Source organism: Pelodiscus sinensis, chromosome 4, assembly GCF_049634645.1.
Source record: "Pelodiscus sinensis isolate JC-2024 chromosome 4, ASM4963464v1, whole genome shotgun sequence".
In the NCBI taxonomy this organism is placed as follows: Eukaryota; Metazoa; Chordata; order Testudines; family Trionychidae; genus Pelodiscus; species Pelodiscus sinensis.
The window spans coordinates 70,738,570-70,762,748 of NC_134714.1; the positions used below are offsets into that span (position 1 = coordinate 70,738,570).

At 47.2% G+C, this 24,179-nt stretch overlaps 1 protein-coding gene across 5 annotated transcripts in view; it reads left to right on the forward strand.

Moving 5' to 3' along the window:
- Window positions 1-24,179, forward strand: part of CCDC177 (coiled-coil domain containing 177) — a 45,319-nt gene that overhangs the window by 18,585 nt on the left and 2,555 nt on the right. For 2 of the 5 annotated variants that reach the window (XM_075927328.1, XM_075927330.1), the window contains one exon: window positions 11,379-11,794. The exons of 1 other annotated variant lie outside the window; for it this stretch is intronic. In XM_075927328.1, the coding sequence (XP_075783443.1) occupies window positions 11,379-11,565 (187 nt within the window). In that variant the 3' untranslated portion in view covers window positions 11,566-11,794. Of the gene's footprint in view, window positions 1-2,409; window positions 2,539-11,378; window positions 11,797-24,179 lie in introns of those variants that run through there. 2 more of the 5 variants (XM_075927329.1, XM_075927333.1) reach the window with 2 other exon arrangements.

Sequence of the window (24,179 nt, forward strand, 5' to 3'; positions counted from 1 at the left end):
GAAATCCTAGTGGTTACGTGTGCTGCAGGCTCTGCAGTATAAAACTTGAATAAGCTTTGTACTGCAGAGCCCACAGCAAAGCTTCCCTGGGTGCTGTGACAGCAAGGGCTGCCAGCCCTGTTCCTGGGGAGGAGGCTTTGCTGCAGGTTCTGCAGCCGACTCCCCAGGAGCAGAGAGCCAGCATGTAAGCTGAGGCAGGGGCTGGAGCTCCCATCCTGGGGCAGGTAGGGAACTGCTCCAGCCCCTACTGGTTAACCGGAACTGGTAAGCCTCACTCAACCTGTTAGCCATTTACATCCCTAGTTGCAATACAGCTGAGCTGGGAGGGTGGACTTACACAGCAGAGAGACAATCCATACGGGATAAGAGATTGGACTATGTCAGATGCTAGTAGAAATGGGAATGTTGTAGGCTTTTTGGAGGGGAAGGGATAGAGGATTGGTTTCTCCATAGCCTTAATCAACACCATGTCAGCCTCATGATTTTTCAAAAATTTGTATAGGATTTGTTTCTGAGAGGCGGCCAGGGTTTGAATTTGACAGCTGGTTTTGGCTTCAAGACACTCTCCTTTCCCCCTACCCCTCAAAAGAAATTGTGGGTGCATTATTCTGAGTAGCCAGGGTTGGATGGTTGCCTTTTGTGCATACTGAAAGATGGGCCCACTATGATTTGCAAGTTTCACGCTAAAAATGCCTATTCAGAGTGCGTGCAGCTGCAAAATGTGAATTCTTGAACATTCACAATTAAAAACCCAGCCATTTCCAAGCAATATCACACCACTGCCAATCAACAATTTTGTGTGGGGAAAAAAAAGTGGAAAAAAGGATCTTAAAATCCTTATTCCCAACCTGAACCGGCCATTTGCCGTGGTAACACGAAGGCCAACGGATTGTCCCAGCAGCCTTGGGATTCAAATCCCTTGAGGTAGGGGTGAGATTTGTTTCTCCATCTTAAACCAGTTTACCACATAAACCACATCCTTTAATCTTACCCAGGTGCTTTGCATAGGAACTAAGGAGAGTCTCTCTGCTCCTTCAGATCTCCCTGTTCTCAGGCTGCTCTTTATATCCTGCAGACCTGCTTCTCTGTCACAAAATTCCACTGCATGTCCCCAGGAATTGTTCCCTGCACCTGGGGAGATGGCCAAACTCAACAAAGGGTGCAGCTGAGCCCCAATCAGCTGGTCCATATCTACCTAGTTTATCCTCATCTATCCCCTGCTCTTACAATGCAGTGCTACTGTGAAAGATCTGGTGGGCATCCATGTTCCAAGTTAGCACCTTAATTAGCAGTAAGGTTCTGCAGAGTGGAGGAACAATGCTGTCATTTGGCTTTGCTTTTAATGGGTAGCAAGCTGTTAGTTTTATTACCCATGTTAACTGAACTTCCCATGTGTGTCTTCCACTCTATAGCCCCAGAAGCCATCCTGCAAGAATTCCCATACAAAGATCTGCCTTGTGGTGCTAAACAATGTGAGCCCACAATTTGGAACTTGTTTACAACACCTTGGCCCTGAGAAGGGGACTGTCAAAAGCCTCCACTTATTTTGTGTCTTGATAGGGGCCAGCCACAGTCTCAGTCTTTGTGCTCCCAGAGCCCAAGAACTGGGGATCTAGTACAACCAGAAGTACTAGACTTACCAGTAGTGCAGAGTGAACATGGGGAAACAGCCTGTTCACAGCAGCCAGTAGAATTGAGTCAGTTCAGGGGAGCTCATGCTCTGCCTCCAGTTAAAAGTTTACTGTTCAGGTCCTTCTCTGACCTGCATTAATTCAGGCTAATATTTTATGTCTTTGCTTAGTACCGCAATATAATACCGATTTGCTGTGATTCCACTAGAACCTCCTAGAATCTACAGCTGTCCATGTTCAGGGACACTGTCGTAACACAGAACCTTCCTACAAATATGATAGAATTTGCAAGCTCCTCTCTTTAAGGGATAATGTACTGTATTACAGATTTCTTGCAGTGCCCTCAGTCTCATAATATTAAAAAAATCCACTCTATGCTAGAGGCACTTATAATGCAGATAATTTGTGCAGGATATCATCCAATCTGTAAGCTGCTGTCTGTATGGACATTGCCTTGCAAAGGAGATAGATACAAGGCAAAATCTGTCAGATCCGAAAGGGATCACAAATCACATCTACATTGTCTCATGGTATCTACAAGCCCCTCAGCTTCTTTTCAGGTCATTCTGATTGATAGAGTTCCTGGAAAGCTGCTCAGTCCCTGCTGTGTAAAGTACCCCGTGATCCATCACTGCTTTTCTAAATCCTCTCCATGACAACAGTGTTGTGACGTCCCAGGTGTAGGATGCGTGGCATGCTGCGTGCAGTGGAGCTCTGTTGGGAAAACACTCTGTTGAACATACAGGGCATGGTTTTGACTCAGCCCTTTTTTCACTAGGGAGTCGGAGGCAGAAAGTGCAAAGTGATGAAATGCATTCCAAGTAAAAGAAAAAGGATTGCTGAGTATCTGAGAGAAGCATGAGAAGCCATGAAGTGGGAGATTTGAATAGGCTTGAAATTACAGTGGCTGGAAGTTGCATGTTTTACCTGAGCTATCCCTGTCCAATAAGCAGCAGCTCCTTTCACACGGTGTTATAAGCAGGATCTGAATGAGCTCTCTCCACAGTGTCTTTCATATAATTTATATCCCACAACATGTCACAGAATTAATAAACGAAGAGCCAAGGGAGAAATTACAAAGTGGGGTGGTGGAGGAGAGATGTTTTGTGATGGGATTTGTGAACAGATAGAAGGAATGGAGAGCTGCAGAGAAGCTATTTGAGACAGCTGCTGAGAAGGCAGCTCTCACACGGGGGCTGTGTCTACATTGGCACCCTTTTCCGGAAAAGGGATGCTAATGAGACCAGTCGGAATTGCAAATGCCGCGGGGGATTTAAATATCCCCCGCGGCATTTGCATGAACACGGCTGCCGCTTTTTTCCGGCTCGGGGTTTTGCCGGAGAAAAGCGCCAGTCTAGACGGGATTTTTCGGAAAATAAAGCCTTTTCCGGAAGATCCCTTATTCCTGATTTTAAGAGGAATAAGGGATCTTCCGGAAAAGACTTTATTTTCCAAAAGATCCCATCTAGACTGGCGCTTTTCTCCGGCAAAACCCCGAGCCGGAAAAAAGCGGCAGCCATGTTCATGCAAATGCCGCGGGGGATATTTAAATCCCCCGCGGCATTTGCAATTCCGACTGGTCTCATTAGCATCCCTTTTCCGGAAAAGGGAGCCAATGTAGAGACAGCCTAAGGGTACATCTACACTGCACTCTAAAAATCAAAATAAGATACGCAATTTGCACTACACAAATTGCATATCTTATTTCAATTTTATTTCAAAATAGGCTAATTTGAAATTGGTGCATCTACACAATGCCAAATTTCAAAATAAAACACTATTTCGAGACATCCCTTATTCCTTGTGGAACAAGGTTTACAAGGATGCCAAAATAGTGTGTCCATTATTTTGAAAATTATTTCAAAATAGCAGATGAGTTCCTTGGACGTGGGGTCGCTATTTCGGGATACCAGAGGTATCCTGAAATAGCCTTGCAGTCTAGACATACCTAACACTGAAGAGTTGTGATGGAAGCAGGAAGTGGGAATACAAGGAAACAAAGTCATTGGGTTAGCTACCTGGAACAAAACTCTGGTGGATTTAAAAGAAGGAGGGCAGTGTTGAATATTGCAGTGAACTCCATGCCCCTTCTGCATTTGACAGTAATTAGATTCGAATTCTATTTAATTATTACAGTATGTGATTGTTCCCTTGGGGCTTTGTTTGGATGAGGTAAGAGTTAACAGAATGCCATTGGAACCACCCAGCTCTGTTGATTAAAGGACTTCCACCTCACTACCAGGCCCTCGGGAGTGCAGCGCATCCTGCTGTTGCTAGGCTTGCCTTGTTAGTTTAGGATTTTATTTTTAAAATCAATTTCAACTTTTCCTTGATTGGCTTCCCCTTCCCTCATTACATACCTCCACACATCCAGTTTTTGGTTCACCTCACTAAACAGTGCAGTCTCAGTGCCATATTCGTGCCATGTTTATACCAGCTCTATTGTCATTTCAAAGGGTACTCCGTGGGAACTGATCCTATGGTTTATGAGGAGCTTCTGGCATTTGAATAGAAAAGGATAAAGGTCACCTGCATCCTAAGAGAACTGCTGGTGGCTGTGAAGAAAGTGGGCCCAACCTATACAAATTTGGACCACAATTGCCCCAAAGTTCAGGAATGTTGGTATCCTGGCCCATAAGAGAGCTGCAAGCATTGGATTTGAATTTGCAAGGTTCAGTCTGGAGCTGTGTTGGGCCCACCTCTTGTAATGAGCCACCAGAATAAGAGCCACTGAATTACAGAAAGAAGGTGAAGGATCAGGCTCAAAAGCTTCGAGCATACATATCTATGCAGAGAAGTCTCTGAGAAGAATGATCATCTATAATATCTTGAAGTGGCAAAGGAATTCAGAAAGGAGTCTTTAGGACCAGCATATCAGACCATCCACTAATCTTGCACTAATCTTTCTTTCTTTGTTACACACAAGGCCGGATTAAGGGGGGGGCTAGTGGGGCAGCTGCCCGGGGTGCCAACCTATGGGGGCACCCGATTGAAGTGGTAAGGGCCGCCGCGCGCCCGGGGGCGGGGCTGTGCATACTCTGCGCGCCCAGGTGCACGGCTCCCCTTACCACTTCAATCAGGTGCCCCCTTAGGTTGGCGCCCGGGGGCGGGGCCGGGCATGTGCCACATGCCTAGGGGTGCGGCGCCCCTTACCATGTCAATCAGGCGCCACATGCCCAGGGGAGGGGCCGTACATGCGCTGCACGCCCGCTGCCCGGGGTGCAAGTATGGCTCGGTCCAGCACTGGTTACACACATCCAGGTAGGTATGAGTGCTAGGGATGTAATAGTGTAGTTGATTAACCTATTAACTGATAAGGAAAAGCTTATACATTAATGCTATAGACTACATGCATTTTCCTCCCTCCTCCCATTGCCACTACATTTTGTTAGCAGGATGGCCAGCAGCCCAGCTCAGACCTGGCTTGCGATGGGTCCAGGACCTACCCCTGCTGTGTCTCTGCATTTAAAGTGTGTTAGGAGCTGGGCAGGTAGGCAGCCCAGCTCAATTCTGTCTCGGGCCGGGTCCAGGAGCTGAACCGCCCCTCACCCCCAGACAGGGGCTACTGCCACTCTGCGCTGCTGCCTCTTTATCAAAGGCAGCAGCGCAGGGCAACCGGCAGACAGTCTGCGAGGGGAGCTGGTTTTAAACTGGCTCTCCTTGCAGACCAGCTCCTGCCTGGCACCCTGCACTGCTGCCTTTAATACAGAGGCAGCAGCATGGAGTGGCGGGGAGTGTCTCGGGAGGGAGGCCAGAGCGCACTAGCTGCCGGCCCCACCCTTGGGGCTATAGAATAGTCAACTAACCAATAAGAATTCACGAGGTTACTCGACATTTAATTAACTGATATTAAACATTCCTAGTGTGTGTGTGTATGTGTGTACAAGTGAATAGTTGGACAATGACAAGTTATATTTGTATTACCTCCATCAGAGACTTGTTGGATGTGAAAACCCCCCCACCTGCAGGAGGGATGATGGCCTAGTGGTTAAAGTGGGGTGTCTGAGGTTTTGTTTTACAGCTCTGATATATTCCTTTGTTACCAAGAGCAAGTCATTTAACATTGGTGTGACCCAGTTTCTCCTGCTAGAAAGTGGGGTTGGTAGTAATACTTCTCTAGCTCTCAGAAGCTTTGTGAAGCTGATGTGTGGTAAATGCACCAAGACCATTGGTTAGAAGATTCTATAGAAGTGCAGAAGTTGTATCATGTTATGAAGTTGCAGGTGTCATTTTGCAGGTCTTTAAGGGGTTCAGTACAGTGAGAGCACAAGGGGTTTGCTTGAACCTATGAATGTGGAGCACACTGCCACAGGAGGCACAGCCCTTCCTTCCCCTTGCCTACAGGGAGTGCTTTGGATGGGGAGACCTATGTGGCCCCTCCTTCCCCGTGCCTTCAGCCTGGGGAACACTGGTGGGAGAACTGCATAGCCCTCCCTGCCCTGGGCTGGGCAAATCTTCTAGTACATACATAAAAGAGAGGAACGATAATCATAACACATTTTACATATACCAGCTAGCACTGAGGATCAATGCACAAAGGGACTGTTTGATTCCTGATGTTCCTAAGCCTTCTAAGGACTGATTATTTTTGCACCATATGGCTACATCCACTCAAAAAAAAATGCCCTAGATACTGCAGACTGCAACCAATGAGCTTAGGAGGATAAGCACATATAGTAACCACTTCCAAAGGGTTAATATTGCCTCTGCAGCCTCCAGAGTAACAAAGCTATCACGAGACTTTGGTTTTTGCAACCCCCCGAAAACAGACACTGGAGGGATAAAATATGTTACATTATCCAGTGCAGTGGCAGAGGCTTAATTACTTAGAAAGTGCTTATCCCTCGACCTCGAGGTCAGATTTATCTCTCAGCAAATAACTCAGCCAGTGTTTGGAACATTCTTGAAAAGCTAAACTCTCAATGTCAACCAACAATCTATAGGCTTATCACTGTCGCTAGAAGCACAATGCACAATAAGGGCCCTGGCCCTGAACTGTGTAACAGTTGTTCAGTTATACCCACCATGACCAACCAAACTTTAAAAAACTAGCAAATCCACACTAAGGCTACGTCTACACTGGCCCCTTTTTTGAAAGGGGCATGCTAATTTTAAACTTCGGAATAGGGAAATCCGCGGGGGATTTAAATAAAGATGTCCGCCGCTTTTTTCCGGCTTGGGGGAAAAGCCGGAAAAAAGCATCTAGACTGGCCCGATCCTCTGGAATAAAGCCCTATACTTCAAAGTAGGAATAAGAGATCCTCCGGAATAGGGCTTTATTCCGGAGGATCGGGCCAGTCTAGACGCTTTTTTCCGGCTTTTCCCCCAAGCCGGAAAAAAGCGGCGGACATCTTTATTTAAATCCCGCGGGGGATATTTAAATCCCCCGCGGATTTCCCTATTCCGAAGTTTAAAATTAGCATGCCCCTTTCGAAAAAGGGGCCAGTGTAGACGTAGCCTAAGGGTACGGCTGCACTGTGTGTGTGTGGGGGGGGGGGGGTGTTTCGGAAGAGGTATGCAAATAGCGCTTTCATTTGCATACCTTCTTCTGTTTTTTTTCCTGGAAGAGGCTTTTCCACCATTTGGCCCCATCTATACGGGGTCAAATGTCAGAAAAAAACCCTCTTTTGAAAGCCCTTGTAAGTCTTGTTTTACGAGGAAGAAGGGGGCTTTCAAAAGAGGGTTTTTTTCTGACATTTGGCCTGTGTAGATGGGGCCAAATGGTGGAAAAGCCTCTCCCGGGAAAAAAAAAAGAAGAAGGTATGCGAATGCGAGCACTATTTGCATACCTCTTCCAAACCCCACCTCCCGACACACAGTGTAGCCTTACCCTAAATGTACATCAAACCCGTCATGCAGAAACCAACAGTCAATGTATCATGCTCATAACAAACACCTCACACCAACTACAAATGTTTCTGTAATTCTAAATTCACAGGGCACTTTAAAAACTATTCCCAGTGAACCTCATTGACAGAACTACTTGTAAATTCATCTTGCATTCATACAGTGCTCCTAAGTGCTATAATTTTGGAGATGAACTGAGGTTTAATCCCTGCTTTAAATGCAAAGTCAAATCAGTCTTGGGTACAGAGGTGCTGTGACAGCACGTCGGGGAGCCCCCTGACCCTGCACCCCTGTCCGCAGCCAGATGTGACTCTCCACCAGCCAGTAGAGTAAACATGGGTTTAATGCTTCTCCAAGATACAGCACAATGTAGACTCAATGTAGGCATAGGATAGGCCGACAGCCCTAGTTCCCGGGGGGGGGGGGGGGGGGGGGGAAGGGATTCACAGCCCCCCGAACTCCCTGTACTGGTTTTTTGTCTGCTTCCTCCATGCTTCCCCACACTCAGACTGCCCAGCTCCCAGGCCCCGACTCCCAGCCAGGTGTTCATCTCTGCCTCCCTTCCTTTGTCTCCCACGCTGGGAAGAGCCTTGTTAACTGCTCAGGCTGACTAGGTGTCTGAGCCAATGCACATGTGAGGTGAATCAGTGGGAATCACAGCACAGACAGGTGGGGACACTGGGTTACAAAGCAGACAGCCCCCCACTACATCACAGGTGCTATCACTAGATTCCCTTCCTGCCTCTTTATACTGCTGCTACAATTAATACCTCAAACAGAGATGGAGATACAACAGTTGTGCGAAGCCTCCTCCCTGATTGGCCTGGGGGTGGGGGAAGCGCATGAAGCCTCCTCCGCTCTCCCCCTTTCCCTGTGAGGAGCCCATAACACTTTAAAGTGCCACATGCTCCCCTGCCCCCAGGCCAATTAAGGTCTGGAGGTGGGGGAGTGCGCAAAGCCTTCGCCGCTCTGTCCCCACCGTGCGCTGCTCGCACGGCGGGGGGCAGAGTGGAGAAGGCTTCAGGCGCTCCCCTGCCCCCAGGCTCTAATTGGGCTGGGGATGGAGGAGCAGCAGGGCCACCACAGGCTGGATCCACCTGCTTGGCAGGCCAGATCTTGCCCGCAGAAGCCCTTTTGCCCACCCCTGCTCTATGGCTTGAGCTGTAAAGCCAGCTAGCTTGCAGCTAAGGCTGTAGAGCAGTGTTTCTTAAACTTTTTAAGACGAGGAACAACAAACAGTAATTTTTTTTAATGAGGAACACCAAGGATTTTTGGTTGAGGGGGGAAAAAAATCGGGGGGAAGTTATTGAGCCCCCCCCAAAAGGCAGCCATTTTGAACTCTGTTGTTCTCTGAGGCACACCTCCAACTGCCTTGTGGCATACCGATGTACTACAGAACACAGTTTAAGAAATATTGCTGTAGAGCAAACTCATTCTTTCTCTTAAGTGCTACTACATGGCACAGTGAACCACACCCAGTAAGCATGTAGATTACAGAAACACCACTAGATGCTTCCTCATTGCAACAGTTGCCTCTTTACCCCACAAATGTGCATTCCCAGTGGCCTCAGTTGAAGCCACTCACATCCCCAGGCTCAAACATGGACTCAGGATTCCAGCAAGAAGATTTGGAAGACTAGCTTTCTAAGCAGGTTGCCTGAAAAGACAGTTGTGGAATTCAAGTCACATAGTCCACTGAAGATAGAATTGCAAATGGGGAATTGGGGCTGGTTCTCTGGTTAGTATGTTGTTGGTGTGTGGTAGGGTGGGGAGGAGAAGGGATCCTGAAACAGCAGGGCTCTATAAACAGCATAGGTCTAAGGCATCTGCCCCTTAGCTCTTTTAAGCAATAGGAATAAGATTTAGGTATTTACACAAAAAATTAGAGGGAACATTGCTGGGCATCTTGAACAGGCTGTACGGATCTCAGAATGGCATTGGCATGGTTGTTGCAAACAAAAGTTCTACAGGCAGTCCCCGACTTACGTGGATCCGACTTATGTCGGATCCGCACTTACGAACGGAGCTTTCTCGCCCCGGAAGTCGGGGCGAGAAAGCCCCGTTCGTAAGCTGCTCCGGTGCCCGTGGTCTGCTGGAGACCGTCTCCAGCAGACCAGGGGCACCGGGCGGGTTCCCGCGCTTCTGAGGCTTTGCCAGAGCAAAGCCTCAGAAGCGCGGGAACCGCTGCTGCTGCCCCTTGAGACCCGGTGCCTGTGGTCTGCTGGGGACGGTCCCCAGCAGACCACAGGCACCCGGACTGAAGCCGCAGCCGCGGGGGGTCCCGCGCCTCTGCTGCCGCTTTGACTGAAGCGGCAGCAGCAGCGGTTCCCCGCGCCTCTGAGGCTTTGCTCTGGCAAAGCCTCAGAGGCGCGGGACCCCCCCGCGGCTGCGGCTTCAGTCCGGGTGCCTGTGGTCTGCTGGGGACCGTCCCCAGCAGACCACAGGCACCCAGACTGAAGCCGCAGCCGTGGCGGGGTCCCTCGCCTCTGAGGCTTTGCCAGAGCAAAGCCTCAGAGGCGCGGCACCCCACTGCCGCTGCGGCTCTGCTCCCCGTGTCCCTGGTGTGCTGGGGGGGGGGGGGCGCAGCTAGTGTGCTCCCCCCCCCAGCAGACCAGGCTTTTGTTTTGGACTCTGGGGCAGAGCAGCTGGGGCGCTGCCGATTGGTCCTGCAGCGCCCGTGGGCACTACTGGACCAACCCGGCAGCACCCCAGCTGCTCTGCCCCAGGTCCTGATTCAGCCGCTGCTGGTCAGTTTCAGCAGTGGCTGAATCAGGACGTCTGGGGCAGAGCAGATGGGGTGCTGCTGGGTTGGTCCAGTAGCACCCCAGCTGCTCTGCCCCAGGCGTCCCCAAGTCAGCTTCTGCTGAAACTGACCAGCGCTGACTACAGGAAGCCCCAGGCAGAGTTGCTCTGCCCCGGGCTTCCTGGAATCAGCTGCTGATCAGTTTCAGCAGCAGCTGACTTGGGGACGCCTGGGGTTCTTAAGTTGATTCTGTATGTAAGTCAGAACTGGCGGTCAGTTTCAGCAGTGTCTGAATCTGGACGCCAGTTCCGACTTACATACAGATTCAACTTAAGAACAAACCTACAGTCCCTATCTTGTACGTAACCCAGGGACTGCCTGTATCTGATCTCTGATTTTTTACAAGGAGGACAAAGAGCCACAGCTCCCTACAGTAGAAAATTGAAAGCTTCAGGTTTTCCGCTTGGCTACTCCTCTCCTGACTCCCCTCCTTTTCCCAACAGCCTTTCTTTCTGCCTTTCGGGAAAATAAGAAGCACTTAATACATTTCAATATTGTTCTTTAGAAATTTTTTGTCCTAATTATCTCCTCCTTGAAGTGAATCTGGACAATAGCAGGGCTCAAGTTCAAGGACTGTCTTCTTTTCAGCCTGTCTAGATTCTTTATGACTCTTCTATTCAACATCCCTTGCACAGTTGCTGTGCCTGCAGCCATGGCCTCTGCAGTGCACACAGCAATTGCATAGCCTAAACTCCTCAGATATTTTCACCAAAGTAAAAACTTGACAAATCCCTCAAAAAGGTGAGTCTCAGACCACTCACCTGAAGATGTTGATCTTCTGTTGATTGTTTGATAGTGTTTGTTTTCTGCGTACAGGCTGCATGATTGGGCTTTGGCCCTAGCCTCTTAGCTAAAGACACAAGGCTCTGACCCTTGGTGCTTTGTTTGAAGTATCTAAGTGGTTAATTGATGCCTGGTGTTGAGGGGTGGATCCGAGCTGAGCTAAGCAGGGAGACTTGGTATAAAAAGTAATTTGCTAGAAATACTTGAGGGTTACAGTCAGGGGCAGGTAACAAGAGCAGTTCCTTCAATGTTCAGCTCTATGTGGAATGTTAAAATAGCCAGTAATGGTTGTGTCATGTTTTTTTTCCTGCCAGAAGGGACTTCCTGTGCATGAAGGACAAGATGGTGGCTGTGCCAGAGGACTTGGAAACTCCTTCCCTGAGGTTGTTGTTACTACTGTTGGGACCATTACCTGATGATATTGATGTTCCTTTCCCTAGGGTCATAATCATTGCCACCAAACCCAACCAGCTCTTGGGGCTGTGTGTTTCCTCTCTGTAGGGAGCTGTCTCCTCCTCCTCCTCTTAATCCCATCAGTTCCTGGAAGAATTTTGAGTCTCTCCCAATTACAGGGTAGGCTAAATTCAGGGCCATGAGTCATTTGTATGATTCTGCATGGTTAGCTGGACTTCCCTTTTGATGTAGGGATACAAATACCCCTAGATATGCTGAAGGAATATTGCAGTCAAAGGTTTTCCCTTGCACCTGGCCAGGTGTTCTCTGATCACTGTCTGACTACAGCCCAAGTATACTAAATCTTGAATTCTGATTCCATTAACTTATACTGGAACCACCAGTCTCCTCGATCCTCTTTTGCGGGCTGTGGATTTGGCTTTTCAGAGCTGTCTGTAACAGCATACAGGAACAGTTCTGTCTGACATGGCCTGGCTGTCCTCATGCAAAACAGTTGCCTGACTGGCATGGTGCTTCAACTGGTTGGGTTCCCATGTGTTTCTGTGGGGAGGACCTGAGGCCATGCTGGAATTGCCCTCCATGGGGATGAACTCCTGTGGTCTGGAATTGCTCATTTATTCCTGTCCCCTTGAGAGTGGGCATCCAGGTTTCTATTGTACTTCCTTTCCTCCATTTCTCCTACTTGTCTGAGTTGGTCAGTCCCTCCTTAGGCAAACACAATGACCTTTATTCGAAAGCCACTCAGAAATCCATTGCTATAGACTCACAGCCAAACAACACTCACATGCTCCAGAAGCGACGTGAAAACACTGGCACTAAACTGTTCACTGTCCTCCTTACCTTGGCACACCTGTTTGGATATGTACAGCAACAAAATAAATCAGTAACACCTGAGCTTCGCACCTCGAAATTGGACAGCGTTCCCACTCTAACCCTGGGTAATTCACTCTGACAGGAGTGGGATTTGGCTACATGGCTCGTCTCTCCTCTGCAGTGGTCTGGTCTGAGCGAGATGCAATTTTGTCCAGTCTGAGAATCCCACCTCTGATCAGCCAAGATTGGGGCCAGCATGGCCCCATCTCATTAGGCAGGTCTGGCCTATTTTGGCTACTTGCCCCTGGACAAAACTGGTCTTTTCTAGCTCCTCCTAAGGGTAGTTCCTGCTAATTTCTTTCAGGACAGCATCCCTGCCACAAGAACTGACTCCCCAATATAGTAAGTCTATGACTATCTTAAAGCAAAATCTCTTTTGTTGGCATCTACCTGATGGGCTTCACCCTCCTTCAGACCTCAATGTGTTAAGCAGACAAATCTGGACAGGAATATGCTCTCTCTGAATAAATAGCCCATAACAGCCTAGAGCTGAACAAGCCAGTTACAAAGTGAAAACAACAGTGCCACTGAAAATCAGGAGCGTGGCCCATGCACTACTTATGCAAATCAGAAAACAGATGGTTCATTTCCTTCTTGTCTCCATGCATAGGGCCAACAGTGTTAAAACTTTCAGTAAGGGCAGAGCCACAACATTTCTGGTACCTGTTTTGGACACCTGCAGTGAATAGCTTGCTTTTATTACTTTCCAGCATCTTGTGTCTGTCAATGTGTTGTTTGCTTAATTTGTAAGCTCTTTGAGGCAGGATGGTGTCTTCTAACCTGTCTACATAGAGCATTTCTCACTACATTCTTCATGAATTACTAATGATAAACCGCTGGGTTCTTTGGTTGAATGCCAGCTCTTAACCCCTACTGGGAGGGTTCCTGTTGCAGATTAAACTCCAGGGGCTACGTCTACACTGCAGGCTTTTTGCGCAAGAACAGTCGTGTTCTTATGCAAATAAATTTACAGTAAAGCGTCGGAAAACAGGGCTTCTTGTGCAAGAGTTATTCCTCTCCCCATGAGGAATAAGCCCTCTTGCACAAAAGCTCTTCCACAAGAAGGCAGTGTGGATGAGCAACAGGGTTTTTTTGTGCAAGAAACCCCTATGGCTAAAATGGCCATCAGAGTTTTCTTGTGCAAGAGAGCATCTGCACTGCCATGGGTGCCCTTGTGCAAAAGCACATCTCTTCCACAAAAGCACATGGCAGTGTGGATGCGCTCTTGCGCAAGAATTTTTGCACAACTCTTGCACAAAACAGTTCTTGTGCAAGAAGCCTGCAGTGTAGAAGTAGCCCACATGTAGTAAGCACTCTACCAAGATACCAAGTCTGTATGCCAGTCAAGACCCATTTTCCTTCTGTATACAACACATCCCACTCTGCACTGTGTACTCCTCAAACCTGTGCCCACCAAACCACTCCTCAACTGGGAGCAGAAGAGGGTCAGGGTATTGGGAATAGGAAAGGGTGTCAGGGCAGGCATTCTGCCTGGGGAGCAGGAGGAGCCGGGGCAGCAGAGCAGAAAAGAGATGTTAGGGTGTCAGAGTTAAGAGAGGGAGTAGGGTTGCTACTGTCCCTGGGGAGAGTGAGGGAAGCTACTGAGACATGGAATTGGGAGGGGAAAACCAGCTCCAGGCTGGAAAGTGGGGTTAGCATTTGCTCTCTCACTGGGGTAGCTGCTCCCTTCACCTCAGTTCCTATCCACTCCCCTGGCCTGATCCCAGGTTCTGTGGCAAGTAACCACTCTAGAAACAGATCAGCCCATAATTATTTCCAGGGCCGGGTCACATGCCTCATTCACTCCTTGTTCTACTGTCTCAGAACCTGGCTAGGATCATGCCAGTCCAGTCAGCATTAAATTACAAAAAGACTTCCACTGAGGCTAGGAGACAATTTCACAATTCCTGAGAGTGTAGCCCCTAGCCCACCTTCTCCCAAGTTATAGTTCCCATTCCCTGCAGACCAGCTGAGCCATGGCCTCACAAGGTCAGGGTGAAAGGGGAAGAAGGCAGCAGAGGCAGTACTCTCAGCCTCCATATCCTCTGGGCAGAATCCACCAGAGCACCATTCCTGCCACCCCAAAGTAGAGTCAAATCCTGCTCTCAGTTCCATCCACACAATCCCATTGGTTTTAAAGAACCAAGCTATACATCAGTATAAAAGTATGGGTTTCAATGCAGCGATACATGGGTGAAATTTAATGGCCCGTGTTATGCAGGAGATCAGACTAGGTGATCTAGTGGTAGCTTCTGGCCTTAAACTCTATTTAAAAATCAAAGTAAAGATTTGATAGATTCAGATGAAAGCAGAATCTGAATCATCTTCAGCTACAGCATTCCTTCCTTTGCTGAGTCACTCCCTGCTTCCTTCTTATTGTCTCCTTCTGGACCCCGCAGCTGAGTATCTAGTGCTGCTTCATATAGAAATGAATCAAATGCTTGATTCTGGAAAGGCAGGGACATGAAATTAGCTCTGCCACTATATTTAGTGTGTGTTGTGAGGAACGGGGATGGACCAGGGCTATAGGCATGGCAAAAGCTGACCCATTTCTCCTTAGGATTCAGTATATTGCTCTCTTGGGGGCCCACAGCTTATTAGAAGTGCACTTCATTTGCAGCTTGCAAACATTTGGGGCCCATAGTAAAAAGCAGCATATTGTCCTATAGATCCTCCCCATTACTGCCCGTCTGTGTTAATGGACCAGAATGCACCAAATAATGTCTTTTCTGCCTTCTGAACAAGCCATTGGTTTTACTTTGGTAGATTCTGCACGACAGCCTTAATAGGACAAAAACAAAATCTTTGCAAAACAGTCCCAGCCTACTCAGCATCTGAAAAACATGAAATCTTCCTTCCTGTTCCCCTCAGCATTGTTGCCATAGAAACCCAACAGTTCCCCCTCCTCCATTCACACTTTGTCTCCAACCCCTTCACACTCACTCTAAAGAGAACCAATTATCTTGTATTTTGTTCCAAATGACACTCCAAGATGTTAAAACACCCTTGATGCATGTGTGAGGCAAAAATTTCCCAGTGTTCTTCATAGGAAGGGGATATTTTTTAACTCTATGTGTATACAAAAAAGAAATCAGTTACTGAAAGTGGAAATCCCAGCACCAGGTCTTTCTACTTGTCTTATTTATGTGAAATTATTGCTGGCAAAAGATGTTGGCTTGACAGCCCTGGAGATTCAAGTTGTATTTATCCACAAAATAGCAGGGGGACCAACTCAGATATTTCTTGAGCAGGGTGGAGAAGTAAATTCTGATCCTCCCCTCACCCTCCCTAGCAGGGACCATATTGTAGTTCATGCTATTCCCTTCCACCATGCACAGAGAGGGATGCCAAGTCTCCCTCAGCTACGATGTTTCCTCTTTCTCTTACTATGCCACACATATGAACTGGTGCCACCAGTAGTTGAGTTCTTGATGTCTCCCCTGAAGCCTGCTGTACAGGAACAGTTTCTCTGTGCATCAGGTCACAGTGCTAGTTGGCTCAGCCACCCCTCAATCTGGACAAAGAGACAGCTGGGTGAAATTTTGGGGGTGTTGTGACCACTCCATCATCTGCTGTAATGATTGGGCACAGCACTCCTGCTTGAAAGTGATTGGTCCATGTGTCCCTCCCTCCCCCAGTTCTGTGGGCTATAGAACTTTGAGCATGCGCAGAAAAGCCTTGTGGCACCTGGGTAACCACTGCAAAACAGATGTTTGCAATTCCTTCATGCTGGCTGCCAGTGCGCATAATCCCAATATGCAGGGCCCAGCTCTGTGAGTGGATGGGGAAAAGGTCAGGCTCCATGACACACTGACCACTAGTACCAACACTGCCCTGAGCAGAGCGAGCATGTATCCTACAAATCCAGGCCTGTCCTAGAGTTTTCTCCCAGCTATACAAAAAGCAGTGTCAGGGTGGGCTCTGGCCACCCAAAGGAGCTCTCACCAAGCTGGACCATTTGACAGAGAAATAATCAGAGAAGAAAAGTCCTTTTGAGTGTTCAGATGAAAATGGCAGGTTGGTTCAACCAAATTATGAAGGTTTGAAAATTGCATCCCCGACACATTTTACACTGAATTTTCTCACTGAGTTCATAAAATCCCAGTTCTTCAAAGTGCTGAGCAACTTGTGAAGGTGTTGAGAGCGTCAGCTCCAGGAGATGTGCAGCATCTTGTAGTTTTGAGCCCAAAGCATGAAGTCACATGATGTGTGTGTTACGAGCTGTAAAAGCTCTCATGAAGGTTCAACAGTTAATTGTGAACTGTATTGGGTAGATAATGCTGCTAATTCCATGCACAGAATGTTCAAAATTCAGCAGGCTTTATTTGCTAAGTACATTCAGGAATCTGGTACAGTTTGGATCGCTCTTGTCCGGCATTTTCGAGACCTGACTAGTTCCAGATGAGGGATTTTGCTGGACCAGAGAAAGTCATTTCTGGCCTTCCTACTACCGGCTCCCCCAGGCCTGGCTGAGCAGCTGGCCTCCCAAATGGCTCTTCCCCCAGTCCCTGGCCCCACTGCCTTCATAGCCTTGTTGCCAGCCTGTAGGAATCCCAGCTGCCAGCCCTCCACCAGGACTCTTTGGTCCTGGAACATCCATGGTCCTGCCGGAACAGAGAGAGTCCCAGTTTAGAGATGTTCAATCTGTACCATTAAAAATGCATGAGCAGCTTTCTATAGATTTTTGCCTCAGCTCCTTTACATCTAACAAAATAAAAGCTGATTAGCTTTTACCAACAGGCAACGGGCTCACACCTAGGAATTGACCTTTCCTCTTATGTCTAGCATGTTTTCGCATACACACCAAAACAAAGCAAATCATGCCAAGGTGATGTTTATTTCAGCCTAAAGAAAACATTACAACAAGCAGAGAAAGAACTAATGTAAAGTCTCTAGCAAGCTGGAGGAAGAGATGATGGCTTGCCTTGTCACAGTCTATATCTGAACAGTGTTGTATACTGTATAAGAATCTCTATAGACAGCAAAGGTTAAAGTGGCTAAAAAAGTAGGGGACACTTTCACCACACTAACAAGGAGGGGGAATTAGGGTAGGACTGCTCCTTATTCAAGCCAGAGAGAGGCAAGGGAACTTTCCTTCTGCTTATAGCAGAAGAAGCTATTTAATCTCTGAAAGACAGAATCTGAAACACAAAATGTCATGTGATTAAAAGTGAAATCTCAGTTTTCTAGCTGCAGGGTTGAAGACAAATAAAAAGAACCCCAAATGCATTTTTTAAAAATCTCATGACTTTTATATTCATTTCAGGATTTTTGGGGCCTGACTTGTGATTTTTAAATGCTTGGATTGGTACTGACAGTATTGCCTCCCCTATACTTGAAGGTTCAGTACACAGAAAGCAGAATGATTTCTTGCCAGCCAAATATTTCCACATTGTGAAATATCTTCCTTCTTTGAAAAACGTTTCTCTTAAAAAGCTAGAGAGCATTAAATATTTGATAGCTAAGCATCCAAATGCCAAGAAATAAAAAATAGAATGTGCAATCTTAAGTCTGCCCCTTGTGTGCACGTACAATAATACAGTTAGACTAACTGCATGAGTACACATTTTTAAAAAAACAATACAATATCAGATATTTTCCCATGTCCTTAGATGGATAGGTGTGACTTCTTAAAGTACTGTCTATTCTGTTTGTGTGCCAGCAAACAAACTCCATAAAAGCAGAGCTGAATTAACAAGATACAGTAGAGCTCCAGTTCTGACTACCATCCTGTATAGTACTCTAATAGGGAAGGAGGATCTCCACATTAATACCTTAGGGTAGGTATCTGCATGGACCCCACCTACTGAGGCTAAAAAAGAAAGAGCAAGAGAACCTTCTGCCTTTGGGTGGTGGTAGGGAGACTGTTGCTGAGGTACATGGAGATTGAAGGGGATCCTGGACAGACCCTAGTCTGCCTGAAGACAGAAAGTGGTGAGAAAGGGATGAAGGAGGCTGTAGTGTAGTCAATCTGATGAAAAGCAGTGACAATCCTTTCCTATAGTCCAATAGATGGCTCTGGTGTGGGTGGCTCATGTGACCACCAGCTCAAGCTTTGGCAGGGCCATAGTGGGAGCAGGAATGGAATTACAGCACAGGGATAAGGCTATGGGGACCTCCATGTAGGGATATTCCTCAAAGTTAGTTTAGCTAAGAATCTAAATGTAGTTCAGAGGTGGAGTATGATTGGTGGGATGTAGCCCCATCAGCTATAATAATCCACTGTCCCTAGAGAGAGGCACAGCTATGTGCAGGCAGCAGGGCAGGAAGAACCTTGTGCCTTTTGTAGACAGTCCTGTGTAGATGCCCTGGTACAGCAGAGAATTTCCTGTGTGTGAAGCCCAAAGCTCCAATGACCTTTCTTTCAGTTTGATTTCTACTGTTAGGCTTTTGCTTGTGGCTAGGAGATAAGAATAGGAATAGCAACTGAGAGAATCACATGCAGGGATCAATACACAGGAGCAAACGAGACAAGCTAGAAGAGTGAGCTACAGAGCATGGATGTGAGCCAGTAAACATGAAGAAGAGCAACACAGCTAAGTAAAGTCAATCATGACTAGTCCTTTGATGTAAGTGGTTTCCCCAGGGATTCCCATGTGCTTGCATATTCAGGGCATTATGCTAAATCAGTTGCAAAACAGCTTCCGCTGAGGAAGAGCTGAGATTTGTTAGAGCAATTCCAAAAATAACATAGAAAAATACAGCACTAGGAGTGGTTGATATGGATTCCAAATGATGTATGCTATTACTATGATTATCAGTCCTCTACTTCAAGCAGTATAATTAAACTGCCAAAGAGAATTCCCCAAAGCAAAGCAAATTGATAAAAATCACAAAAATTAACAAACAGAATCTGAATATGGCTGGCTTAGCACATCCTCTGCCATTGTCAACCGATGAACATCAAGTGGTACTGTAGGTCATGTGTGTGACAGAACAATGTGAGGACACACCCATGAGGTAGAATGCTGGAGGTCATGCACTGGAAAAGCTATGGGGGAAAGGGCAATTTAGGATTGGAATGAGATGGGATGCTCTCCATCTGAACAGAGGTACTGGAGCAGACCTGTAGGGGATTAGACCTTCAGTAGTATTGTGAATTGAAGACTGAATTGCTTTGTCACACCCATGTGTGGGTGTATATATGGGGCCTACACACGCACTGCGCATGGATACAGCTGGAACAATTTGTCATTGACTCATCTTCACCATTCATGGGAGAGGAGGGGGGAGGGACCAGCTATTTCTTAGAGCAATATTGGCAAATCCTTTCATTACCCACCCACACCCCAACTAGAAATAAAAACTCCCCTCTACTTTTTACCCTGAAATGTGGATGAGTAAGAAAATAATCATGGGCTTTCAAGCAGCTGTTTAAAAAATCAGAACTTTAATGTCTGATACTCTCACAAATGGATAATTTTAATTTTGCAGCAGCTGTCCTAATCAGCTGCAAGACTAGACATGCTGGGAATTGTGAAGCCTTGCCTTTATTGCTTAGGTTTTGTCTACACAAACAAGGAGTATGACTTTAAAAAAACTAGTATAGTTAAAACAGAACATCCCATGAGTGTGGAAACCATTAGAAAGAATTTTAAACCAGTGGAGCAATTCCTATATGGGAAGAGGAATACAATTATGTCTATATTAGGAACATTTATTTTAACTAGTATAGAAATACCCGTAGACAATACCAGAAAAGTACTCCTACAGTGGCCAGAAATAGCTAAACTAACAACGTTGTGCTTGTAGCAATATAGCAAAACACCTCTACAACTAAAAGTAAACAGTACAATGCAATTTTGTAGGTGTAACTGCATCTACACTAGAGTCTTCTGCTGACACCACTATATTTGTCATGGATCAATACCTCTTCACAGCCCTGACGGACATAGTTGTGCTAGCGGAAGTCTGCAGTGGCCTAAAGCTATACTGGGATAAGGCGCTTTTATACCAGTATACAGGCAGTCCCCGGGTTACGTACAAGATAGGGACTGTAGGTTTGTTCTTAAGTTGAATCTGTATGTAAGTCGGAACTGGCGTCCAGATTCAGCCGCTGCTGAAACTGACCACCAGTTCTGACTTACATACAGAATCAACTCTGCCTCGGGCTTCCTGTAGTCAGCGCTGGTCAGTTTCAGCAGCGGCTGACTTGGGGACGCCTGGGGCAGAGCAGCTGGGGTGCTGCTGGGTTGCTCCAGTAGCACCGCTCCTCGGCGCTACTGGACCAACTCAGCAGCACCCCAGCTGCTCTGCTCCAGGCGTCCTGATTCAGCCACTGCTGAAACTGACCAGCAGTGGCTGAATCAGGACCTGGGGCAAAGCAGCTGGGGTGCTGCCGGGTTGGTCCAGTAGTGCCCAGAGCGGCGCTGCAGGACCAATCGGCAGCGCCCCAGCTGCTCTGCTCCAGGGTCCAAAACAAAAGCCTGGTCTGCTGGGGGGGGGGGCACACTAGCCGCGCCCCCCCCCCCAGCAGACCAGGGACACGGGGAGCAGAGCCGCAGCGGGGTGCCACGCCTCTGAAGCTTTGCTCTGGCAAAGCCTCAGAGGCGCGGGACCCCCCCGCGGCTGCGGCTTCAGTCCTGGTGCCTGTGGTCTGCTGGGGACGGTCCCCAGCAGACCACAGGCACCGGGACTGAAGCGGCAGCAGCGGCGGGTTCCCGCGCTTCTGAGGCTTTGCTCTGGCAAAGCCTCAGAAGCGCGGGAACCCGCCCGGTGCCCCTGGTCTGCTGGAGACGTCTCCAGCAGACCAGGGGCACCGGAGCATCTTACGAACGGGGCTTTCTCGCCCCGGAGCTCGCAGGTAGCAATCCGCTACCTCGACCTCCGGGGCGAGAAAGCCCCGTTCGTAAGTGCGGATCCGACGTAAGTCGGATCCGCGTAAGTCGGGGACTGACTGTAACTATATCCACGCTAGGGGTTGTCCCAGTCTAACTATGTTGGTAACCTATGGAACTCCCTCCCAGAGGATGTTACAAAGGCCAAGACTTTAACAGGATTCAAATAAGAACTAGATACATTCATGGAGAATATGTCCATCAATGGCTATTAGCCAGAATGGTAGGAATGGTGTCCCTCGCCTCTGTGCGTCAGGGCGGAGAATGGGTGACACGGGATGGATCACTTGATGAGTCTTTGTTCTGTTAATTTCCTCTGGGGCATGTGGCATTGGCCACTGTTGGAAGACAAGATATTGGGCTAGAAGGACCCTTGGTCTGAACTATGGCAGTTCTTAAGTAATAAATAAATAAATTAAATAAAATCAAACCCTCTAATTGACATAGTTACACTGGCACAAAAACTATATAGACCAGGCCTTTGAGGGTTGTCAGGATGACTCAGATATGCACTAAATGTTTTCTGAACAGCCCTCATTGAACAGGGTGCGGACTGTGGTTCTTAACAGACAGCCTATTTCCCAGTTGTCTGTGTTAAATGGATGTTAACAAATGTGAAATCCAGAGTTTTAAATGGCTTGAATGAAAATCATTTTCCTTCTCACAGTTTTACTGTAGCTGGTGCTGCCTTGCTCCTTACAAGTGAATGGTTCTGCCAGCTCTCCCTTCATCCACAGAATTCCAGCAAAGGCAGGCTCAGCATTCCTAGCTTGAAAAACAAACAAAAACCAACAGCCAAGCCACACTTTTGGGCCTTCTCTCTGAAATATGAACATTAAAAAATGTCATAAGGCCACTTTGCTCCTTTGCAGAGCATCTAAAAAGCCCCATTTTCCTCTCCCCCTTCCTTCCTTGGACCTCACCCTCTTTTCCATGAAGTTGCACTTATTCCCTTTCTTGCCTCTTCTCTTCAAAGCCCCCATCTCTTGTGTACATTATCCTTGCCCTTTCCCCTTTCTCAACGCCTCAACTCTGCCGCCTCTCCTCTCCTCTAAAGTCTGACATCATTCCTCCTCTCTGTAGGTTCCCTCCCCCCTCCAATTTCTTTTTTCTGCTGTCTGGTGACTGTACATTCTCCATAGCCAATCCATGGGAAGATCCATAGACCATCACTACCCCTGAGGCCTAACAATGAGTCCCTGTCCTGGTCTGGGTGCTAGAGCAATAGCCAGAGACAGTTCCCTTGAGGTTCCACAGCTGACTGGGTTACATTGTCCCTCAGCACTGCAGTCAAGAGCTGGACAGGGGTATCATGCAACCCACTTGCTCTAGAGCAGAGTGTAGAAGGAAATGCAAATGCACTGCTCCCTTTAGGAAAAAGTTGAATGGGACAGATCTTTCCAATGCTCCTCTTTATTACACTCAAGTTTGGTCTGTTTTTATCAGTGACTCTCTCCACTGACACAGTTGATCACAGGTTACAAGTCTCAAGTGTGTAGGGAGGTTAAAAGTGGGAAGAGGAGAGAATGGGAGTCACCCCTCACACCTTCATAAAGTGCATCACAGCACATGCATAGACTAGCATAGCACTGTGGCTGCAGTAGATCCCATCCAGAGGGATCTAATAGCACTTTCTCAGCTTCCGCTCTGATTTTCAGAATTGCTGAGCAGCCCTTTCACTGGAGTTGCAGGGGATGAGGATTCTGACCCACAGTCCATATACCAAGACCCACATGTTCTCTCCCTCCCTTTCTAGCACCCATCAGTTACCACTGAAACAGAACCAGACCTGGGGGACTCACAGCAGCCATTTTACAGCACATCACATTTCCATGCTTCCCGGCTTCAATTAGCCGGGGTTGGGAGGCATTTTTCTCCAGCTATGGCTAGACTGCGGTGTTATTTCAGGATACCGGAAGTCTCCCAAAATAGTTATTCCGAGTCTTTTGAGCATGCCCGTTATTTCAAAATAGCTTTTGAAATAATGGGCGCGCTATTCTGGCGTCCTTGTAACCCTTGTTCCACGAGGGTTAAGGGACATTTTGGAATAGCGGTTTATTTCTAAATTAAATTGAAACAAGCTGTGCAATTTGCATAGTGCAAATTGTGCAGCTTATTTTGAGGCAAGGGTGCTGTGTAGAGGCACTCTCCCTCTTATTGTTCAGCAATAGAAGCTGCAGGAGAGAAACGGGAGCAGTTTCATAAGAATGTTCGAACTGAGTCAGAATGATGGTCTCACTAGCCTAGTGTCCAGTTGTCCAATAGTGGCCAATGCCAGGTGCCCCAGAGGCAGTGAGCAGAACAGATAATTATCCAGTGATCCCTCCCCTGAGGCCCATTCCCAGCTTCTGGCAACAGTCTAGAGACACATTAGAGTGTGGGTTTGCATCCCTTCCTATCCTGGCAAATAGCCATTGATGGGCCTATCCTCCAGGAGCATATCTAGTTCTTTTTTGAACCCTGTTATAGTCTTGGCTTTCACTCCATCCTCGGTCAAGGAGTTCCACGGGTTGACTTCACACAGTGTTGTGTGAAGAAGTACTTCCTTTTGTTTGTTTTAAACCTGCTGCCTATTAATCTCATTTGCTGACCCCCCCTAATTATTGTGTAATGAGGAGTAAATAACACTTCCTTATTTATTTTCTCCACATCAGTCATGATTTTATAGACCGCTATCATATCGCCTATTAGCCATTTCTTTTCGAAGCTGAAAATTCCTGGTTTTATTAATTTTGTCTATGGAAACTAATCATTTTTGTTGCCCTTTTCCAATTCCAATAGATCTTTTTTGAGATGAGGTGCAGTATTAAAAATGTGGGTGTACCATGGATTAATATAGAGACAATATGATATGTTCTGTCTTATTAGCTATCCCTCTCCTAATGATTCTCAGAATTCTGTTAACTTGTTTGATTACCACTGCGCATTGAGTGGATGTTTTCAGAAAGCTGTCCACAATGACTCCAAGATCTCTTTTTTTTGAGTGATAAC